The following is a 23,541-nucleotide window of genomic DNA, read 5'->3' as shown; positions in this document are numbered from 1 at the left end:
TATACCTGAAAGCAAAAGTACACAACAGTCTGCAGTGAGTAACCCCCAACACTTCATCTGCACTATTCCAGCCTTTAGGCCCATAATTGTTCAACAATTAGTTTGGCTTTGTATGTTAACTCTCTTTTCAGCCACCAGGTTCCAGATGCCAGCATGATGCCAACCAGACCTCCCTGGATAGCTGACCCCACCAGTGTGTCCTGGATCTCTGCTTCTCCAGAGACGCGGAGAGAGGCAGACTGGGAGTATGGATCGACCAGTCAATGCCCATGTTCAGCGGGGAAGCAATTATAGAAGCCAGACCTTCTACCTTCTGCAACCCACAACGACACTGGGTCGATACTGCCAGAGGGATAAAGAATAGGAAAGCTATCAGGGGAGGGGATGGGATATAGAGATCTGGTGGTGGGAATTGTGTGGAGTTTTATCCCTCCTATCCTACAGTTTTGTTAATGTCTCCTTTTTAAAATAAATAAATTAAAAAAAAAAAAAAAGGAAACAGGCTGGGGGTATGGATTGACCTGTCAACACCCATGTCCAGTAGAGAAGCAATTACAGAAGCCAGACCTTCCACTTGCTGCTCCTCATAAAGATCTTTGGTCCATACTACCAGAGGGATAAAGAATAGGGAAACTTCCAATGGAGAGGAATGGGTATGGAACTCTGGTGGTGGGAACTGTATGGAATTGTAGCCCTCTTATCCCACAATTTTGTCAATCATTATTAAATCACTACTAAAATAAAATATAAAAATATAGACAGATAGTTGTAGAAATAATAGCTCATACATATCTGCAATCTTAGGAAAACTGCTGTAGCTTACCATATAGGGATTGGGGATTCAAAACTCTGGTGGATAGAATGTTGTGGAATTATATCACTGTTGACGTGTAATTTTCTAAGTCAATATTAAATCACTTAAAAAATTAAAAATGTCATCCAGCATGGGAGACAGGTTGTTCAGCAAACCAATCCTTCCCAGATGAGGTGAGAGATAACACTGGGAGTCAGCTGCAATCGTGTATCTTTAATCCTGCCTACTCTATAAAATCTCAGGGATGAAAGAAGATCTGAAACAACCTGGGAGTACATCTGGTTGGTTGCACAGTGACATCATGCTATAGTGGAGGAAAATACAACCTTCTCACCTGTCTTCAGAGACCCATCTCACATCCCTACTTTCTCTAGGAATGACTGCCCACCCCCCACCATTCTCCCTACTAAATCTACTCAGCCTTTTGAGGCTAAACCAATCAAACTCTGTCCCTTCCTCTTTTTAAGGTTTGGTCAGTGGAAGGCACAAGAGGAGGAGGAGATGGCAGTGTATTTATCCCCTTTATTCTTTCCTCCAGGCAGATCTTCCTCTACCAAAAGCTGCAGCTACTCTGTGGCAGTTCTCTCCTAAAGCCTCAGTCATAGCCCCACTTTCTGGATTACAGTAAGTCCTCCCTTCTCTCATTCCTTGTGGCTTATGCCTTATATTTTCTGTAACTCTGCTCCTATTTTATAAATGATCTCTTCATTAGATTCACCCTAGTTACTCCATTTTGAATGAATATTAGACTCAGTCATCATAGGAACCTTTCATTTTTCTCACTGTCACCAGGGCTTCACCACTCTGGACCTGATTTTTCAAATAGAAGAGGGATCACAGCACTGAAGCTCCCTTAGTACTCCCATGTAGTGTACCAGGGTCTTGAACCCTGGTTATTCTGGCAGGATTGAGGGGAAACACCTGCCTCTCACTTCCCAGTGAATGTAAAGCCTCTTTCTGCTCTGCCTGGACAACTGTTGGGCATTTTGAGGCAGATAGTAACTTTGGGTTCCAAAGAGAGGCCTTATCAAAGAGGGAAGTAGAACCAAGACAAGTAGAACAACTGCTAAACTGCAACACAGGTGCTCAAGAGGGGTTTCTAAAGCCACCCCATGTGCATATTTTAGTCTTAGATTCTACTGGGTTTGCTGAAAGGGCAGAAATCAATAGTACTGATTTAGCAACGTGCTGCTAGGTACAAGTGAAATGAAGATTGGGTAAGGGTAGGGGAGAGAGTGCTCATTGCTTTCTCTTCTCCTTCTTCCACTGTGGTGGCTCTGGGTGAATTTAGATTAGAAACTTGAAGGAAAAAGCAGCAAGAGTGGTCCAGGAGGTGGGACAGTAGATAAAGCATTGGATTTTCAACCATGAGGTCCTGAGTTCAATCCCCAGAGTGATGTCTGGTTCTTTCTCTCTCTCCTTTCTCATGAATAAATTCTGGAAAAAGAAGGAAGGAAGGAAGGAAGGAAGGAAGGAAGGAAGGAAGGAAGGAAGGAAGGAAAGAAAGAAAGAAAGAAAGAAAGAAAGAAAGAAAGAAAGAAAGAAAGAAAGAGGGAGTCGGGCGGTAGCGCAGCAGGTTAAGCGCAGGTGGCGCAAAGCTCAAGGACCGCTCTAAGGATCCCGGTTCAAGCCCCCGGCTCCCCACCTGCAGGGGAGTCGCTTCACAAGTGGTGAAGCAGGTCTGCAGGTGTCTGTCTTTCTCTCCCCCTCTGTCTTCCCCTCCTCTCCATTTCTCTCTGTTCTATCCAACAATGACAACATCAATAACTACAACAATGAAAAACACCAAGGGCAACAAAAGGGAAAATAAATAAATATAATTTAAAAAAAAAGAATGAGAGAGAGGGAGAGAGAGGGAGAGAGAGAGAGAGAGGGGAAGGAAGGACAAGCATTAAGCATGAAATTAAGAATTAAGAATGAAATCATGTAAGAAATCCTAAGGTGACACCAACTCATCTTTAACGTCAGAAATGGAGGGAAGAGTGAGCCAAGAGACATGTCGCCCACACCATTAATCTCTAACCATCTATTCTCCTGCTGTGGCTCAGAACAAACCCTCACTGTATACAAAAAGCTCAGAGCATTCTCTTCTGAAACTATCTCCCCCTCCCACCCCATTCATGTGCAGATTTATACAAAATCTAAAACCAGAACAAAGTGTAAATAACTTGGAGTTTACTCTAAACCTATTGCTTAAATTTTGTTGAATTCTGAACATATGGTCTTTAATGCCATCTATGCTCCCATACTTGACAGGAAACTTTTCTTACTTTGAAACACTTGCTCTGTCACTCACCATTAACCCCACAGCAGAGGTCCCTGTGGAAAGGCTCCAGAAAGGCAGGAGTTTAGTTTGGGCTCCATACTGGGAATGATTAAGAATTCACCACAGTGATTCATGTTGGGTGTCCTGGATATCCTGGACGTCACATGCAAAGGCAGGACCAGGCAACAGTGCAAAACAAGGTCAAATGGTGTCTTTGCTCATACTACAAAGAGCTCAAGATCAGTTCCTTAGTATCAATATGGTTTAGCCGTCACTTCAGGATCTTGCCACTGGACTGAGATCCATTCCTGAATAATGAAAAGCAATGGACCACACATATATGGTTCTCATAGCAGTTCTGCTTTTTTCTATCTTCGGATAGCCTTTGTCTTAAATGACAAAACCAACCACCCTACAAATACAAAAGTGTTTTGGCTATGTGTACCAGATCATGGGAAAATGTTAACAGCTCTGTTAAAAGCTGCTGTTTGTTGCTGTCATAGGGGCTTTACTGTGTTATTATGCAGAAAGAGGGGAAACAGAGATAAACACCAAAGCACCAAAAGCTCCCCTCAGTGCCAAGGGGCCTGGGGTTTGAAACTTGGATCAAACACATAGCAAAGCAGGTGTCTTCCCAGGTGAGCTATCTCACTGGCTTAAAAGTTGCTATCTTCTTTTAAATTCTGTGTGGCCTACAATTTCTTTCTTTTATTTATGAGAAAGATAGGAGGAGAGAAAGAACCAGTCATCACTCTGGTACATGTGCTGCTGGGGATTGAACTCAAGACCTCAAGATTGAGAGTCCAATGCTTTACCCATTGCTCCACCACTAGTCTACAGCTTCTATAGCAATAGTTAATTTCTCTTACAGTTGCTTCACTTGACCATAGAAAATGACTATAGGTCAGTTTTCCATAACGCCTAAAGCCAGCTCAAGAATCCAGGGGGATAGTCAAGGATGAAAGAAAGCAATCCTTTGGTTCAGAGTCCACTAAGCTTCTGCTGTCAGGGCAACAGTAGCTCTGGACCAGATCAGAAACTGGCAGGAAGTTGCTGAAGGGCCACCAAAAGAACATAGTTTCCCTTTCTTGCTATTTGTTTAGTTCCCTCCATCCCAGGGTCAAGAACTGGGTTTAAGAAAAGCACCAAGACTTCCCAAGTAAGTTACATTCCTTGAAGCAGTCTGGACTCCAGCCTTAAGCATGTGATAACTCGTCACCGGGAAGCTGATAGCTTAAACTCCCAGAAAGATGGCCATCCTAAGTACAACAAATGTCTTGCCATTTCCCTTCTTCACAATGCCAAGACTCATGAACAAGTCTGAGAAACTAAAAGGCTATAGGCTGAATCTATTTTTCTTCTTCCTAGTTTTTTATTTTCCCTTCATTTTTATCAAAGAGGCTGTACACCTGCAACATAACCCTAGTAATCTAGAGTGACTAGGCCTTAGCCATTGTACTAGGGATGTTTTAGAGCATAGCACAGCACTCAGTACCTACGGCAAAGTCCTGACTTGGCTTGGAAACAACTGTGCAATCCAAAAACATTCTCCTAACAACTCATCTTGAATTTTAAAACAAGCACACCAAAATAAAAAAGCACTGACTGATTTGTACCAAACTGCACTTTCCAGAAGTGTGTGTCAGCAGATCCAAATGAACAATGATAGAATCCCAAGATACCAAAATGACTCAAACCTGATGCTTAGAGGCTCACAGGTCACCATCTGGCCTGATTTAGGGCAATCCTTTCTTTAGTTTGTGTGAACTGAGACTCTTTCAACAGTCAGCCAGGCTCCTCATATTACAGAAAAATTCTGTGAGTTTAGGTTTGACTTAATGGTTTGATTTAATGGTTTGACTTAATGGCAAGCTATATTAAGAATCACAATTTCTTCTTCGAAGTCTAGATGATGTATCTGTAGGTCTGGCTTACGTTAGGGATTAATGATCACAGGGACCAGTTTTTTGTTTTGTTTTGTTTTTGCCCTCTATAGATGCTCACAGCAACTCTTACTTTTTTTCTCACTGAAATTAGTAAGCGTAATTTCATAGATATTTGGAGAGGATTATCTCCTTTTATCATATTGCAGTTGAAGATCTGATTTGGAAGTAAATTCTTAGACTTAAGGAAGTACAAATTGAAGGTGAAAGTATGGCTTATTGAAATGAGGTTATTACATATATTTTTAACATTGAGAACCATATCTGACAGACAGCTCTTCCTTAACTTGCCAGTACCCGGCCTTCTGTCTCTCCTTATCTAAAGGATTCTAGTTAGTTCCCATCTCAGCTGTCCATAATTGCTCTACATATAGTTGAACTGTAATGCTCTACAGCGAGATGGGAAAAAATGGAGAATAACACATTCTGTAATTCCAACTGATTCAAAGGTTGAGTACTTATTCTTGACTCACAAATGAATAAAAAAAAACCAGACAGGAACAGCCCGAAATAATTAGTCATTTTTCCAACTTCCATGTTGATGACATCAAATAAAAGATGTAAAAAGAAATCATTTAAAATGATTCACTATCAAGTATCTTGTTAGTCAGGAAAGCTTAGAATAATTTATCAACTGCTACCTAAAATTTAACATTTATCTTCAATGCCTTATTATAAATTAAACAAAACAGAAAGTGTTTCAACATGACCAGCTGTTACAGATCCAAACTGTTTCACAGTTGCCAACTTTTATTAATCTTTTGTTTCGTTGTATTGGTCACACAAGCCCCATTCTCCATATATAGCATACAACCACATGTAGTGACAAGAAGGGCAGAGAAGGCACAGGGTAATAGCTTCTAAAAATCTCATCTTGTTTCCAAATTTAAAACCGACTCATAGCTCTCCATAAATCCATCCTGCACAATGATTTAAAGCAAACCACTCTCCCCAAATTTGATGTCCACAAAGACAGGAATGACAAACTGAATGACTCTGCTCTACATCAGTCCTTAGCTAGCTAAATTTAAGTACAAGCTCATTTACCTTCCCAGAGTTTTCTAGAATTTGTCAACATTGTTATTATCTATATCCTGCCACCCAGCCTACCTCAGTTCTCCCTCCAGTCACTCACAACACTGTTGGCTAAGTGTGCCACACAAGAACACAAACATCAAGCCCTAGTGAATATCAAATGTGTCTGAGTAGCAGATCTTTCAACGGTTTCCTTAAAAAAGCAGGTATCAACAGATATCAACTGGCAAGACAGCCTCAACATATGGTCTACCTAGATAATTCTGAAGATCCTGAAATAAAACTCCTAAATTACAGTTCCACAGGAGTTAATGGGGCATAATAAGGAGCTATACAACCCATCACACATTCTGTAAAGCAAGCATATAGGAAAGTATTATGACCTCAGTCATTAAAAAAAAAAATAGCAGGAAATTCCCGTTAAAGAGGCTGAGGCTACATTCTGAGCTCTTTGCAACTATTTGGTCTTTGAGCTTGGGAGGCTAAGGCCCCACTCTGGACATCTGTTTATCCTCATGTTTCACAGCCTGTCCTGTAGTAATAATTTTATTTTATTTTATTTTTAAATATTTATTTATTTATTCCCTTTTGTTGCCCTTGTTGTTTTATTGTTGTAGTTATTATTGTTGTTGTCGTTGTTGGATAGGACAGAGAGAAATGGAGAGAGGAGGGGAAGACAGAGAGGAGGAGAGAAAGATAGACACCTGCAGACCTGCTTCACCGCCTATGAAGCGACTCCCCTGCAGGTGGGGAGCCGGGGTTCGAACCAGGATCCTTATGCCGGTCCTTATGCTTTGCGCCACCTGCGCTTAACCCGCTGCGCTACCGCCCGACTCCCCAGTAATAATTTTAAATAAGGCAAAACTTCCTTAAATAAGCCCCATGGCATTTTTTGTTACTATGACATCCAATGAGAAAAACCTCTAGTTTTCTGAAGTTTGCAGAAAATTGAAATGGAATCAGATAATTTTATGAAGTGTTGTAGAAAGCAATGTTCTACTTTCAAGAACACTTTTAGGACAGAGTTCAGGCATATCTTGTTTTGGAGTAGAGGGAGTTTGTTTTTTGTTTTTTTTTTTAAAGATAGTAATGAGTTATTTCTGAGGAAGAGCATTAGCTAGCAATTAATTTTAACTAATCTAAACTATTTAAATCTCAGCATAAAAAATACTACTTAGGTGAATAAACATGAAATGGAATGCCAAGAGTTTCTGGAGTTTCTGTATCTAAAGTTCACTCACAATCTATGGAATAGTTCTTGGTTTAAACTGAAAGTAGAAAAATGTGGTAGACAGCTAAAGGAGACTGGAATTGTAGTTAGGTTTACTTGGTAGTGATCTCTTTTTTATAAGAAAAAGAGCCCATGAAAATGTAGCATGTAGGCTGATCATTAGGATTTAAAGGAATCAGGGACCTGTAGTTTGCATGCTGATACTTTTATCATGGGGTGGGGTTGGGTGGGACCTTTTTAAAGACAGAGAAAAGATGGAAGGAGAAACTAATTCATATATGTATATCATTTAGTTTTAAAACCATTACTTAATAGTGTGAAAAGCGTATAAAGTAATTTGGATGACAAGGTAGTGAATCAAGAGGGCAGGTAATAAGTAACAACATTACAAAACTGAAACATCATGTAGGGTAAATTTAAAGGAGGAAAAAGGAGTTACTAAAAAGCAGTGATGGGTTGGCAAAAAAGCTCATCACTTAGATAGTGTGCCTGCTGTGTCATGTGAAGATGCAGGTTTGAGCCAGGCTCCCAGTGCATTAGAGGAAGTTTCAGTGATATGGTATCATTCCTGATCTGTTTTTTTTTCTTAAATAATTTTTTAAAATTTATTTATTATTGGGCAGAGTCAGAGATAAATTGAGAAGGAAGGGGGGGCTAGAGGGAGAGACAGAGAGACACCTGCAGCTCTACTCTACCACTTGTTAAACTTTCTCCCTGCAGGTGGGGGCTAGGGGCTTGAACCTGGGTCCTTGTGCACTGTAGTATGTGCACTTAACCAGGTGTGCCACCACCACCTGGCCTCCAAAGAAATCTGTAACTAGCTGTGATCAATTAAGTGTAAACACCACTGTACTTGGACCACCCTCTCTGTCTCTATCTGAAAAAGTCTGCTCAGAGCAGTGAAGGCTCAATGATAAAAAATAGTGACATCAATTCTCTAGTTGACTAGGTTTCCTGGAATTTCCTCCACCCATATTATTCTCTGGCCTTCACCTAGATATGCCCACAGCATGAACTGCTAAGGCAACAGGTATAGTTTCAGCTCTTGTCCATGATGGCCAGATCCCAAATTAGCCCTCTTGAAGAGATGCTAAGAGGGATCAGGAGTGAGATGTCAGGATTCATTTGTGGCATCTGAGAATTCATTTTTTGTTTGTTTGTTTTGGTCATCACTGGGACTTCACTTCACTGCTCCATGCTGTTTTTCCTCCTGATTTACAGAGACAGACAGACAGACAAAGAGAGAGGTAAAGAAGTCACAGCACCTAAGCCTCCTCAAGTGCAGGGAAGGACGAGGCTCAAATCTGGGTCATGTGCATGATTAAGCAAGCACACTATCCAGGTGAACTGTCTTGCTACTAGTCTGATTGATATATTTTTCCATCTTGAGAGGAAGAGATTTAAATCAGTATACACAGGCTTATATAATCTGACAATAATAACAAAGATGCATTGACCTACAAAATGTCGTTTAATGTATATTCCAGGATGGCCAATATAAGCTGGTTAGATAATTAGCCCTTGAAAAGTTCTTTTACAGTCATATAAAAATGTTTTGCCTTGTTAAAAAAAAACAAGTCTAACAAAAACATATCCACCAATGGGCTTGTATTTTCCCCCCATTTTCAGGTTTGTAAAAAAGCAAACAACAACAACAACAAAAAAAAAAAACACACCACACATATGCAACTCTGAGCATACTGCTGTCCATTAACTAATCAGTTTTGGCAATACACTGCACAGAGGTATACCGCCACTGGTTTCTGATACTAAGTTAGCTTTAAGCTTACTGGCTATTCCAACAACTGGAGGCAGTCTGGAACCTAGTCCCTGGAAAGCATTTGCAGGATTTAGTACCCGTTTCCCTGGTGCCTTTTCAATGGTGAGAGGTCTGGACACAGACTTGCTAATCCAAGGGTGTCTTAATGCTTGAGCTGGGGTCAGGCGGGCAGAGGGGTCCCATTGAAGACACCTTTTCAAAAACTCTATAAATAAGTAGTCATCACACCCTTTCAGTGCTGTCACCCAGTCTTTGCTGCCTGGTGGACCCCGCTTTTTACCCCTACGTGAGCGACCCCCCACAAGCACAACCCTTCCATCTGTCTGAGTAGTCACAGAACAGTAGCGAGGTAGGCCCTTAGAGTTAATAAAGTACTTGACACGTTTGGATTGTTCCAGAAGTTTTGGTGGTGGCATCCCTAGAAGTTCCATCATACAGGCCAACTGGTCTCCTTCATCCTCTCCAGGGAAGAGAGGTTGTCCTGTTAAAAGTTCTGCAAGGATGCAGCCAAAACTCCATATGTCAATTGGTGTGCTATAGCGGCTTCCTAAGATGACCTCTGGAGCTCTGTAGAACCGAGACTGGATATATGTATAAAGTTTCTGGTACTCAAAACAACTAGACCCAAAGTCAATGACCTTGGTTGCACTCCGCCCTTGGTGTTTCAGGAGAATGTTTTCTGGCTTCAGGTCACAATGGATAATTTTATTTTTGTGGAGAGCATCCAACGACTGCAAGATGGATTGAGCAAACTTTCGTACTAACTGGATACTAAAACCTTGAAACTTATTTTTTTTAATTAACTCATAAAGGTCTATGCTCAGCAATTCAAAAGCCATGCAAACATGGTTCCGGAACGTGAAACTTTCCAGGATATGGATAACATTCATGCTGCCAGTTTTATCCTGTCTTTTAAGATGCTCCAAAATACGGATCTCTTCAGCTGCTTGACGATGGAAGCGCTTTTCATTGCGTACCATCTTTACAGCAACATATTGTCGGAGTTTGTGATCATAGACTCGAGCCACCTGCCCAAAACTCCCCTTGCCAATGATTTTCAGCACCTCATATCGATAAGCTAGATGGTCTCGGGGTACATGAATATATGCCCCATCTGTATCATCATATCCCCCATTATTAGGACCGCCAAGAACTCCATGTCTTTTTTTGGCATTTGGCCCCACAAAGTAAATTTCTGGATAGTTGATGATTTCTAGCTTCTCAAAAGCAGTGAGGTGGTGTTTATATTGTTTCAGTGCTTGCTCTGGAGTCAGAGGTACCACTTTGGATGCTTTGGATGAACTGCTGGATTTTACTGTATTTAAGCTATCAGAGCTTTTACCCTGAGGAACAATAAAAGAGCATTTTTCAGAGTTGTTGCTTTCATCTGACTGAACATTATCAGATCTTCTGCTGCCATATTCTTGAAACAGCTGTTCTACCTTCATCTCACCTCCATTTATAAGATGCTGAGTATGATCTCTTGTTAATTGCTCAGTGGTGATCTAGAGAAAAGAAAAATTAATATGTTTAGATCACTGAAATCTTTGGAAGAATGAAAGGGTTCACCTATATTAAAATGACCTAAGGAAGAGATTAGAAAATAATACTCCTCAGATTCCCTGAGTACTATGTCTTAACCAGCCCCCAACACATGTCTTGATTTTGGTTCATGATAGTTCCTTCTTAAAGGCATGCTTTCCTTTTGAGAATTCTTTCACCCCATGAATTCCTATACTCTTCCAAAACCCAATCCAAGTCCTCTGTCTTTAACCTGCAATGACTCCAAGAGCAAACTAATTAACCTCACTACAGCTTTTTGAGTCTGTACCACATGATTTGGCATGCATGCATGTGTGTGCATGTGTGTTTTGTAATGTTTGCTAACTGTTTAAAATGTCTTCCCATATCTTAAGGGCATGTAGCAAGATCAAAATAACGTTTGTTAAAATGTCCTGCAGAGGGAGTCGGGCGGTAGCATAGCAGGTTAAGCACATGTGGTGCAAAGTGCAAGGATTGGCATAAGGATGCCCCCGGCTCCTGAGTCACTTCACAGGCGGTAAAGCAGGTCTGCAGGTGTCTTATCTTTCTCTCCCCCTCTCTGTCTTCCCCTCCTCTCTTCATTTCTCTCTGTCCTATCCAACAACAAAGACATCAATAACAACAATAATAACAATAATAACTACAACAACAGTAAACAACAAGAGCAACAAAAAGGAAAAATAAATATTAAAAAAATGTCCTGCTGATAATGAAGTATTATTAATGGACACAGACAGGATTTGAACTCAGGTCTTCTACCATTCCAGGGCCCTTCACATTAACATAACTTGTCCTACGTTCTCTTAGTACCTACACTGTCACCTGTACTATTCTCTCCAGTAGGGATGAGTACCAAATATAGAATCAATCAAACCCTCATTGTCTATTCTAGGTGCCCTTATAAATTATTACAGCTGTCTAACTCAGTTCATTGAATCACAAAAGTTTTAAGTCAGAACACTTGAGACCATCTAGGCCGATTCTTTATGTATCTGATCAAAATTAATATATAAGATCTTTGGGATGTTTTTTCTAGACCGCTTTTGAAGAGTCAGTTTCTCTTTTTACTCTCTTTATACCTATTTTCCCTTAGCAAGAGCATACATAATAAAGGCATATTTTATTCAATTTTACATAAACTTTTTCTGCAAGGAACAGAAAACCACAGGAGAAAACTATACTTATTCCTCTGAAATAAATCAAGATGCCTTGAAATTAGATGGCAGAAAAGTAGAAATGTACTTTAAAAAAATCAACGTAAGAAACCTGTAAGTTGTTAGAAGGAGGAAAAAACAAGTTAAACCAGTTGTTTAAAAAATAATCCTGGGATGAGATACGGAGATCTGGTGGTGGAAACTGTGTGGAGTTGTACCCCTTTTATCCTATGATTTTGTTAGTCTCCTTTTGAAAATAAATGAATAAATAATCCTGGTGGGGGGAGGGAGGCAGTGGCACACTTGGTAGACTATACATGTTATAATGCTCAAGGACCCAGCTTCAAGCCCCTAGTTTACATCTGTAAGGAGGAAAGCTTCACAAGAAATGAAGTGCTACTGGCATCTCTCTCATTTTTATTCTCCTTCTCCCTCCCTCTCTCTTTCTTCCCTATTAATTTGTCAATCTCTACCCAATAAATAAATAAAATATCCAAAAATAATAATCCCTGAGGTATTTCAAAAATATCTATTTTTCTTAATGGACTCTAAAGAATTATACCATTGACCTGTTGGACAGAAAACCTCTCTGTGGGGTTGGGTAGTAGCACACCCAGTTAAGCACAAACATTACCAAGCACAACTACCAGGGTTTGAGCCCCTGCTCTGCATCTGCAGGGGCAACACTTCAAAAGTGATGAAGAAGGTCTTTCTCTCTTCCTTCCCCCATATGCTCTCTCTCTCCCTCTCTCTCTCCAAAGTAGCTCTCTCTTCAAAGTAGTGCACTTTCTTCTTCTTCTTCTTCTTCTTCTTTTTTTTTAAATTATCTTTATTTAGTGTAAGAGACATCCAGAAATCAAGAGGAAAAGGGGAGACAGAAAGGGAAAGAGTCCGGAGCCCTGCCCCAGTAGGGAAAAATAGATACAGGCTGGGAGTATGGTGACCTTCCACTTTTGCACTAAACAATGATCATGGGTCCATGCTCCCAGAGGGATAAAGAATGGGATAGCTTTCAATGGAGAGGATTGGATACAAAACTGGTGGTAGGAATTGTACCCCTCTTATCCGATGGTCTTGTCGATCATTATTATATCAATTTTTAAAAAGGTGGGGGGAGAGAGAGACAGAATGACGCCTACAGCCCTGCTTCACCACTCGCAAAGGTTTTCCCCACAGGTGAGGACTAGGGACTTGAACCCGGATCCTTGCACATTCTTTCCCCCATTCTCCATCACTTCTCAATTTCTCTGTGCTATCAAAAAAAAGATAGGGAAAAAAATGGCCACAGGGAGTAGTGGAAACATTGTACTGACACCAAGCCCTAGCAATAATCCTGGTGGCAATTCAATTAATTAAATTTTTAAAAAGGAAAACCTCTCTGATTGGGGTAGATAATTCCACACCAACTTTGAGCTATAGTTACAATCTTTAGAAATAATAACAAAAATTAAAGGGCAGTGACACAAACAATACCTGGCTTGTTACCTAAATAAAAACAAACATAAAAGATAAAAATACATGCAATAAAACAAGATGGAAAAAAATTTAGCATACCTTATATAACTCCTAATCAGTAATAAAAACAGAATATTACTTCCTGTCTGCTTTTTTCAGACATTTAATCAGCTTTAACATTATTACAGAGTACTATAGTTTCAAAATTAAGGTACTATAGAATCTTAAACAAAGGTGAGGCAGCCAGTACAGTGTAGCTATACTTTGGCATTTTGTGTTAAAATAAAGAGATTGAAGACAGCTGAGCCTGTAGAGCACAGAATTTGCATGCCTAATTCCCCAGAGGCTGAGGGTTCAATCTTCCACACCATTTTATTCCAGAATTGAACAGTGTTCTGGAGTCTCCCTCTCCTCTTCTTCCTCCTCTCCTCTCTCATAATAAGTAAATAAATAAATCTTCAAAATGAATAAAGAGATGTGATACAGGTCAGGAATAATCTGATACTAAAATAGAGAGCTCTTACTGGTCAAGATAACAAACAAAACAGACCTACAAACTGATCCAGAATATCTTGCTAAAATGTACATACAATGCAAATTCTTATCAATGATTATCACTACTTCTGTTAAAACACATACACACACACATACACATCCTATCTATCCAACCAACAATCACAAGACTATTTGGTGTTCACTATTATAGTAAGTGCTACTCCCTCCCTCACAGAAATACAATTTACTAGGAGACATATTTAACTAAAGTAGAAAATTACATTTTCTGTTTGTTTTAGGTAAATTTACTTAAAATGAACCTCTTCATATATCTCATCTAGGTTTCCTTGACATTTTAAATTATTTAATACATTTAAGTATTTGATGCTAAAGTCCTGGGGACAGATGCTGAAGAAATGTGAAGTCAGAAAGTCTGGGTTGGGGTCTTCACAATGCTATTTAAAAATGCAGAACCAGGGAGCCAGACAGTAGCGCAGCAGGTTAAGTACACATGATGTGAAGCACAAGGACCAGAGTAAGGATCCTGGTTCAAGCCCCCGGCTCCCCACCTGCAGGGGGTTTGCTTCTTTCTCCCCCCCCCATCTTCCCCTCCTCTCTAGATTTCTCTGTCCTGTCCAACAATAACAATAACAAAAGAGGCAACAAAAATGGTGAAAATGGCCTCCAGGAGCAATGGATTCCTAGTGTAGGCACCGAGCCCCATCGATAACCCTGGAGGCAAAAAAAAAAAAAATGTAGAGAACCCGTCATCCAGGAGGTATTAAAGTGACTAAAGTGTTGAACTCACAAGCTGCCTTAGTTTGATGCCTGGCATCACATGTACCAGGATGCTGCTCTGGTTCTCCCTCTCAAATAAAGAAATACATCTATAGTTTATTTTTCCCTATTTTTATTAGTGATTTAATAATGATTTATAATATTGTAAGATTACAGGGTACAGTTCCACATTGAACCCACCACCAAAGTTGTGTGACCCATTCTTTTCCCACTTAGGATTTGGTCACTTATTTTTCTCTGCAAGTTTATGAGTTTCAATTATCTATATTCCACTGATAAGCAAAATAATCTGAAAGCCAGTACTTTAAAAAATTAAAATGCGGGGGAGTCGGATGGTAGCTCAGCGGGCTAAGCACACGTGGCACAAAGTGCAAGGACTGGTGTAAGGATCCTGGTTCAAGCCCCCAGCTCCCCACCTGCAAGGGAGTCGCTTCACAGGTGGTGAAACAGGTCTGCAGGTATCTGTCTTTCTCTCCCTCTCTCTGTCTTGCCCTGCTCTCTATTTCTCTCTGTCCTATCCAACAACAACAACAACAATAATAACTACAACAACAATAAAAAACAAGGGCAATAAAAGGGAAAATAAATAAATATAATAATAAAAAAAAAATTTAAAAGCCCCAGGTTCAACGCCAGATCTGTACAGTGCTCTGGTAAAATAAAAATAAATAAGTAATATAAAAAAATTAAAATGCAGGTCACTAGACAGGCTGCTTAAACTTATCCTGGTTTCTCAGTCTTAGTTTCTTTATTAAATGTGGATAATACCTATTTATCTATTGTGTAAACAAATTGCAAAGATCAACATACACAATATTATAAACTACAAAACATTTTAAAAACAATAGTGACAAGGAAAACTTCAATATCTTAAGGTGTAAAGACCTATTTCATTTTTAGTCACTCTTGTTTCTCTGTGTGCCATCCTCCACCAGGCATCTGGCACTAAATATGCTTTCAGCTCTGTGAAAGCCCCCACATCACATGTGCCAGAGTGATGCTCTGCTATTGTCTTCACCCACACCCCCCCCCACACACCTATCTATCTCTCTCCCTATCTCTCTCTACACACACGTGCACATATAATTAACGTGTTTTTTAATGAACACAGAAAAAGCAACTTCATTTGGATTCTTGATTTATAGTTCCTAAATCTCTCCCTGCAAAACAAGTTTCATTTTGCCCTTTGGAACTTACAGCAGTGTCCACATTTCATGCAAAAGCCTTTTAATACCTAAAAATGGCTAATCTGCCCAGCAATTTCTCTATATTAATCATCCTTTTATATCCTCTACCTTATATGGCTTAAGTCAAGTTCCCTTACTATCCTATTCACATTCTCAACACAGACTACACTTTATGTCTCTTGAATTATGGCTTCTGAAAGTGAATGTGGTAACTCAAATATAATCCACTATGGATTATCAAGTCTCCATCAAATCTAAATTCCAGGATTTTTTTTTTATTCCACACTAGGAGACACTCTCAGCTTTCTTTCCCTTTCTGTAAATAATGCTATTAGCCTGAAAGCTTACTGTACTATTACTAAAGTCTTCCTTATATTGCTCTAGAATATACAAATCTCACATATTGAAAAAATTAACTACACCATGTATTTTGTTAAAGACAGAAAATGCCAGATTGACATATCTTATTTTCAGAATGCTTTGTGTACAGTGTTAATTTAGATAATTCTTAACATTTCAAATAGAATCTACATTAATAAACTTTTTTTTTCCCTCCAGGGTTATTGCTGGGGCTCAGTACCTGTACTACGAATCCACTGCTCCTGGAGACTGTTTTTTTTCCCTTTTGTTGCCCTTGATGTTTTATCGTTGTTGTGGTTATTATTATTGTTGTTACTGATATAATTGTTGTTGGATAGGACAGAGAAACCGAGAGAGGAGGAGGAGACAGAGAGGGGAAGAGAAAGATAGGCACCTTCAGACCTGCTTCCGTTTATGAAGTGACCCCCCCTGCAGGTGGGGAGCTGGAGGCTTGAACCAGGATCTTTACACGCTGTGCTACCACCCGACCCCCCCCCCCATTAATAAAGTCTTAAAAATCTTGTTGAGAAATTCAAAAAAGGACTATCTTTCTCATCTGGATATAAAATATTATACTTGCTCAACCTCTCGACACATCTCTACAACACAAAGCTTAATCCAAGGGCTGGGTGTTGGCACACCTAGTACACCATACATGTTACAAAGTGCAAGGACCCAGGTTCAAACCTTTAGTTCCCACCTTCAGGTGGAAATCTTCATGATCAGTGTAGCAACTCTGCAGGTGTCTCTCCCCTGCAAAGTTCTCTATCTTCCCTTCCCTTTCAGTTTCTCAAGTCTCCACCAAAAAATAAATAAATAAATAAAAAGAATAAATAAAATAATTTTATATTTAAAGTAGCTTAACCCAATGAAAGTGCATGAGCAGATGCTTTATAGTTTATCACAAAAGCATAAGAGTATCTGGGGTAAACAATGATGCTATAAACTGTGGGAAAAAAGAAAACAACAGAATATTAGGATGGGGAGTCGGGCTGTAGCGCAGCGGGTTAAGCGCAGGTGGCGCAAAGCACAAGGACCGGCATAAGGATCCTGGTTCGAGCCCCGGCTCCTCACCTGCAGGGGAGTCACTTCACAGGCGGTGAAGCAGGACTGCAGGTGTCTGTCTTTCTCTCCTCCTCTCTGTCTTCCCCTCCTCTCTCCATTTCTCTCTGTCCTATCCAACAATGACGACAACAACAATAATAATAACTACAACAATAAAACAACAAGGGCAACAAAAGGGAATAAATTTAAAAAAAAAAAAAGAATATCAGGATGAAGCCATGGCAAAATCAAGTGTCACCTAGAGGTCAAAGAGCAGTTTTTCCAGCGAAGTTTGCAGAGACATCATTAGGTTAGAAGATAAAACCATAGGGGCCAGGTGGTGATGCACCTGGTTGAGCGCACATGATACAATGCACAAGAACCTAGGTTTGAGTCCTTGGTCCCCACCTGCAGGGGGAAAGCTTCACGAGTGCTGAAGCAGTGCTGCAGGTGTCTGTCTCTATTCCTCTATCCTACCCTTCCCTCTCAATTTCTGGCTATCTCTTTCCAATAAATAAATAAAGATAATAACAAAAAAATTTTAAAAAGATAAAACCATGTGTATTCCAAAATATTATTATGATTCTATAGAGTAAGAAATTACTTTTGACCTTGAAACATAATTTAATTGACCTACTAGAAAATGATGAATATTGGTCAACTCTGAACTAAACTAAAGTGAAAATGAACTTTAAGTCACATGTTACTGCACAAGTCCAAAGGCAAAAAGTTTCCAACAAAGACTTGCTAACTAGCAACAAATAATCAAGAATTCTTATAGAAAACATGAGGAATATGTGGTTTCTGGAGTTCTCAGAGGTTTTTACATTTTAAAGAAATAAATTTATAAAGATTGGGAAGTAGGCAGGGTAGATAGCATAATGGTTATGCAAACAGACTCTCATGCCTGAGGTTCTGAAGTTGCAGGTTCAGTCCTCTACACCACCATAAATCAGAGCTAAGCAGTGCTCTGGTAAAAAGAAAACAAATAGAGATTGGGGAAGGAAACTTACAGCAATCCAGAGAGCACATTTTTAAAAAGGTAACCAGCTTCCCCCACCCCTACCCCCACCCCTAAAGCACACTATTTCCTAAATAAACTTACTTATAACCTTTTCTCTAATTTTCTTAACACATACACATAAACACAGTGGCCACTCTCCTACTATCTAGTTCACATTTCATAACATTAATCTTGAATGTAGTGAAAGTTTTGACTATATTCTAAAGATTTTATTTATTAATTGGGGGGGGAGGGAGAACCAGAACACCACCCTGGCACATGCAACCAAATTTAGGATCTTATGCCTAGGAGTCCAGTGCTTTATCCACTATTAATCTTCTAAGCCACAAAAATTAATTTTTTAAAAAATATATATTTATTTTTTAATTTAAAAAAAATTTCTTTCCCTCACATACTCATTCACTCTTTCTCTCTCTCCAGAGCATTACTCAACTCAGGCTCAGAGTGGTACAGAACTCAGAACTTCAGGCATTAAAGTCTTTTGTATAACCACTACAGCCTACTTTATTTATTTTCACAAGTGAGAGAAAGGGAACCTGAGCAACACACAACTCTTGTATATGCAGTGCCTGGGGACCTAATGCATACAAGTCCCATACTCTTCCACTGAAACACTTTCCCTCACACCCAGAAATTTATTTTAAATAGCAAATGCTGATAAAAATATTAGACCTTTAAAATTTTTTCATATAGAATTTAGCTCTGAGTCACAGAAATAAAGGAGAAGCATTACAAATTAGTCCATTCAATTTATTTACTAGATGATACAAGTGGAAAATTCTAAAGTCACAGAAAACCTTGTGTCATGGAACTCATCCAAATCCTGTTCTCCCTACTACTCTTAAGCATGGAGAGAGAATGTGAATCAATTTTATTATCTTAAGTAAAGCAGTGTCAAAAGTTAAATGCTGAAATCTCTAATAGGAATAAGTGCATCAAAAACCAAACTGCACTGTTCAGTTTTTACTTGTGGTTTGCAAAACAGTTCTCTAGTAGTCCTACAAGAAGAACAGTAAGATGTTAGACTCTCAAGCATGCGGTTTCAAGTCTGATTCTTGGTAGCACATTAACAGTGATGCTCTGGTTCTCTTTCTCTTTCTTCTTATCTTTCTCAATAAAACAATTTTTTAAATGGTTCTCTTTAGCTTACTACCTGTCTACCTTGAAAGAAAGAAGTTAGCAGCTCTATGAATTTAGGAATATTTCCTGTTTCTTATTTCTGTTTAAAAAAAGTCTTTGAAAAAAATGAATGAAAAAAAAAGAAGTCTTTGTGGAGGATGGGTGGTAGTGCAGCGGGTTAAGTGCACATGGCATAAATCGCAAGGACAGGTGAAAAGGATCCCAGTTCGAGCCCCCAGCTCCCCACCTGTGTGTGTGGGGGTCACTTTGCAAGCGGTGAAGCAGGTCTGCAGGTTTCTTTCTCCCGTCTTCCCCTCCTCTCTCCATTTCTCTCTGTCCTATCCAACAACGACATCAATAATAACAATAATAACCACCACCACAACAAAAACAAGGGCAACAAAAGGGAAAATAAATAAATATTAAAAAAAAAAAAAAGCACACGTGCACAAGGATTGGGTTCAAACTTCACCTATGGGGGAAAGCTTTGCCAGTGGTGAAGCAGGGCTGCAGGTGTCTCTCTGTCTCTTTCCTTCTATATCATCCCCTTCTCTCTCAATTTCTGGCTGTCTCTATCCAATAAATAAAGATAATTTAAAAAATTAAAAAAAAATAAGTTTGACATATATATATATATATATATATCTTCCTAATGCCATATTTCATATTCTGGTGATTGAACAGGACAGGAAGGTTCCCAGTCAAATTTATTCTGAAAAGCTAAATTTGATCCCAGAATCTGGAGAAACCAAAAGGAACCAAAAAGTGTGGTTGCCAGAGAGATGTCAACAGTCTCTGAGCATTAAGTAGCATTTCCGCATTTCTAAAACAGAGTACAAAAAATTACTTCATTTACTTACATTTAGTCTTCTGGGTAGAGGTGGCTCAGAAGGGTTGCAGAGAACATTTGAACAAGGTGGGCATTTGGTTTCATCTATCATCATGAAAGTGTCATAGACACCATCACCTAATCTAGAGAAAAAGATGACAAAATCTATCAGAAACTGAAGCATATAAATGTCTACCTTGAAAATATACTATATCAGGGGAGTCGGGCTGTAGCGCAGCGGGTTAAGCGCAGGTGGCGCAAAGCACAAGAACCAGCATAAGGATCCCGGTTCAAACCCCGGCTCCCCACCTGCAGAGGAGTCGCTTCACAGGCGGTGAAGCAGGTCTACAGGTGTCTATCTTTCTCTCCTCCTCTCTGTCTTCCCCTCCTCTCTCCATTTCTCTCTGTCCTATCCAACAACGACAACAACAATAATAACTACAACAATAAAACAAGGGCAACAAAAGGGAATAAATAAAATAAATATTAAAAAAAAAGAAAATATACTATATCTTAACTGTTTCATACCTATCTCAAAGGACAACACAAATAAATGTTTGAACTACACCTGAACATTAAGAATACAAACAGCTGGTATCTGGCAGAGGAACACAAGAAGCCCAAAGCCTATCTGCCTGCCTGCCTACATTTCTGGGTTTATGTTAAGAAATAGTTAAGTCCTGATTTGTTAATATTGTTAAAAATAGACACAATTAAAAGGATCTCACTTAACTCACTATTCATAAAGGAAGACTAGTTTGATTCTGATTCCTAAATACCAGAAGACATGGAAGACAGAAGTAGCTGGATTTTCCCCCTCCTTTATTTGATAGGACAGAGAAATTGAAATTCACCTCAGGGACTCTGAAGTAACTGGATTTTCAAAGTCAGAGAGCTTAACTCTAATCTCAGTTCTACCAAAGGCCACATTTTCCAGGCTAAACACTTACCTTACAGGTAAGAAATAAAAGGCCGTCATTGGACTTTTCATCCACTTTATTTAGCACCTACCTAACTCATTTGTAGGAAGACACAGTGAGTACAAGAGTAAACACTAAAGAAAATTCTCTAAGTTATTAATACACTGAATTTTACTTCCTTATTCACTTCATTTTCTGATGGATAGCAAAAGGTAAATGCTAAAGAACTAAAAATATGAGGGTTGGGTGGTGGCGCACCTGGTGCTCAAGGACCCGGGTTCAAGTCCACGGTCCACAACTGCAGCAGGAAAGCTTCACGAATGGTGAAGCAGGTCTGCAGGTTTCTGTTTCTCTGTCTCTCTCTCCCCCATCTTCCTCTTCCTCTCAATTTTTTGCTGTTTTTATCCGGTAAATAAAAATAATAATAAAAAAATTTTAAAAAGAACAAAAATATTTTCTGCGTACCTCCTTCATTGTAAGGGAACACAAAAGATAAAAAGGACTTATTTAATCCACAGAACGGCCCTGGATAACATATTTCATCTGACAAAAAGAACATGGATTTCCCAGTTACACAACATAAGCACTTCACTGTATCATTTTATATGATATAATATAAACACAAAGACGGTTACAGGATTGATGAGAAATAATTGTTTAATCTTTTAATTAATAATTGCTTAATGGCTGGTAATTTTTAGTTAACTTGAAAACCTGTAAAAATTCGTTGTGTCGTTTTCTAAATAGATTTTCCAAAAATATTTGTAGTGCTTTTATTTTTTTAAAAAAATGTTTTTAAAGTTTGCTACAAATATTTTTGGAAAGTCATCTTTTAAAATATGCCCACATTCCAGTAGAATCATTTCTATGCTTATGGGAAACTGCTTCAACAGTAAGAAACAAGAATTCTCGATGGGACTGACTTTACCGACAGGGACTAAAACAAACAAAACGGGACGGATGCCCACTCTGAACAGGGAAAGACACCGCAGGCCTAAATACAATACTTCCTACACACAGCTAGAGGAAATTACCCAAAGGCGGTCTCCCAGGAAGTGAAGTGGGGCAGGGTTTCTTCCTCTGCATTCAGGCGTAAAATTCAATGCAAGGTGGGTATCTCTCAAAATGGGATCTGAGAAAGTCCTGCTCAGCAGAGTCCCCATATGCACTTCCCGAGCCAGACCGCACCCCTCGAGGCAAAGCCCCAAGAATTCAGCCCCCGGTTATCTGGCCCATGCCACAGGGCTTCTCTGACGGGGACTGCGCCCTTTCCGCGTTTCTCAGGGTCCCTCACCACGTACTCGCGCCCGGGGCTGGCAGGCAATCCCGAGAGCGGGGCATCCGCCCGCATCCCCGCCCCAGCCCCTCGGACGGCTGCCGGCAGGGGAGGAAATGGAGGAGGGCGGGCCGCTCCCGCGAGGGGTCAGGCGGGGTCCCTCGCCCCTCCAGAGGAGTTCGCTCCTCCTCCCGCCCAGGCTGCCCACGTCGCCCCCGCCCCTCGCCGCCGCCTCGCGCCAGCCGCTCACTCGTTGCCCAGCCGCGCCGTTACCTCCGCTGCTGGGGCGGGAGTGCGGCCCCCGGAGGCCCCGCATCCTTCCGCCCTGGCCCGCGAGCCGTACCTCCCATCCCCTGGCGCGGGGCCCCCGAAAGGGAGGACGACGGTTGGAGAGATCGGCCAGCAGTGGCCACTTGCCCCCGGACGCGGCGCCTCCCCGGGGATTCGCACGCAGCCTCTGCAGCAGCACGCGCCTGGGCTCCCGCCTGACCCACACCCGAAGGGAGTTCGGGTGGTCGGTCGCCTAGCAACCGCGGCACGCCCCCGAGAGACGCCTCTGCGCAACTGCGCCGTGACGCACAGGGGCGGGACCCAGGGATCCGCGGCGCCGCGTTGGGCTGCTGGCACAGGCTCCCGAGGGTTCGTGCCCCGGGGTACGCTGGGAGCGCTGGGACCCCGGCTGGGGTGTGACGGAGGAGGGGAAGGTCCTGCCTGAGGTCCCGCAAAAGGAGCCCTTAGCGGCGCCTCCCGACCCTCACGGGCTCCTGCCCGTTGCACATCGCCTTCCGAGTGCAGCCTTCCGCTGGAAGACGAATTAAAAGTGAATCCAGGGTCGGGGAGTTAGATAGCATCATGGTTAGTCAAAGAGATACTCTTGCCTTGCCTGAGGCACCAGAGTCCCAGGTTCAGTCACCTGCACCACCATAAACCAGAGCTGAGCAGTGCTTTGATTAAAAAAAAAAGTAATAATAAAATAAAATAAATCTGACTTGGCCCGAGGGGAGGTGCAATGTAGTTTGGCAGTAGACTGCTGCTGGGCTTGTAAACTTGTCGGCCCTACTTCGATCCCTGGTATCGCATATTACAGAGTGATGCTCTGGTATTTTTTCTCTCTATAGACGAGAAAACTAAATTCACGATCATTTAGTGACAGAACTACAAGTTTTCGAATTGCCAGACTTCCTCCAGCTGCGCCAGCCGCGAGGAAGACTTCCTTTCCCGTTTCCTTAGGGTTTTTTGTCGTCCTTTCTGAAAAGCACCTCAGCAGCG

At 40.7% G+C, this 23,541-nt stretch overlaps 1 protein-coding gene across 6 annotated transcripts; it reads right to left on the bottom strand.

Moving 5' to 3' along the window:
• Positions 1-8,741: 8,741 nt before the first annotated feature.
• On the bottom strand, positions 8,742-22,910 carry DYRK3 (dual specificity tyrosine phosphorylation regulated kinase 3). 6 transcript variants are annotated; one of them, XM_060178776.1, is made up of 4 exons: positions 22,546-22,910; positions 22,031-22,076; positions 20,108-20,214; positions 8,742-10,574 (listed from the first exon to the last, which is right to left on the bottom strand). In XM_060178776.1, the coding sequence occupies exons 3-4, from the start codon at positions 20,189-20,191 to the stop codon at positions 9,000-9,002; spliced, it is 1,659 nt and encodes a 552-aa protein (XP_060034759.1). In that variant the 5' UTR covers positions 20,192-20,214; positions 22,031-22,076; positions 22,546-22,910; the 3' UTR covers positions 8,742-8,999. The 6 variants fall into 6 exon arrangements, with proteins under 6 accessions (XP_060034759.1, XP_060034755.1, XP_007523173.1 ...); XM_060178772.1 differs by having other exon boundaries at positions 20,108-20,219; positions 22,546-22,725; XM_007523111.3 differs by lacking the exon at positions 22,031-22,076 and having other exon boundaries at positions 20,108-20,219; positions 22,546-22,772.
• Between the last annotated feature and the right edge of the window lie 631 nt (positions 22,911-23,541).

Source organism: Erinaceus europaeus, chromosome 19 (genome assembly GCF_950295315.1).
Source record: "Erinaceus europaeus chromosome 19, mEriEur2.1, whole genome shotgun sequence".
Classification (NCBI taxonomy): domain Eukaryota; kingdom Metazoa; phylum Chordata; class Mammalia; order Eulipotyphla; family Erinaceidae; genus Erinaceus; species Erinaceus europaeus.
This window is presented reverse-complemented; position numbering and strand designations above follow the sequence as displayed.

Excerpts from the sequence above, each read along its gene's own strand:
- DYRK3 (XM_060178772.1), bottom strand. The coding sequence starts at position 22,588 with ATGCGGGGCCTCCGGGGGCCGCACTCCCGCCCCAGCAGCGGAG. Across the intron at positions 22,077-22,545 it reads CTCCCGCCCCAGCAGCGGAG|AGGAAGAAACCCTGCCCCAC; the intron begins GTAACGGCGCGG and ends GCCTGAATGCAG. Across the intron at positions 20,220-22,030 it reads TCCTGGGAGACCGCCTTTGG|ATTAGGTGATGGTGTCTATG; the intron begins GTAATTTCCTCT and ends CTTTTTCTCTAG.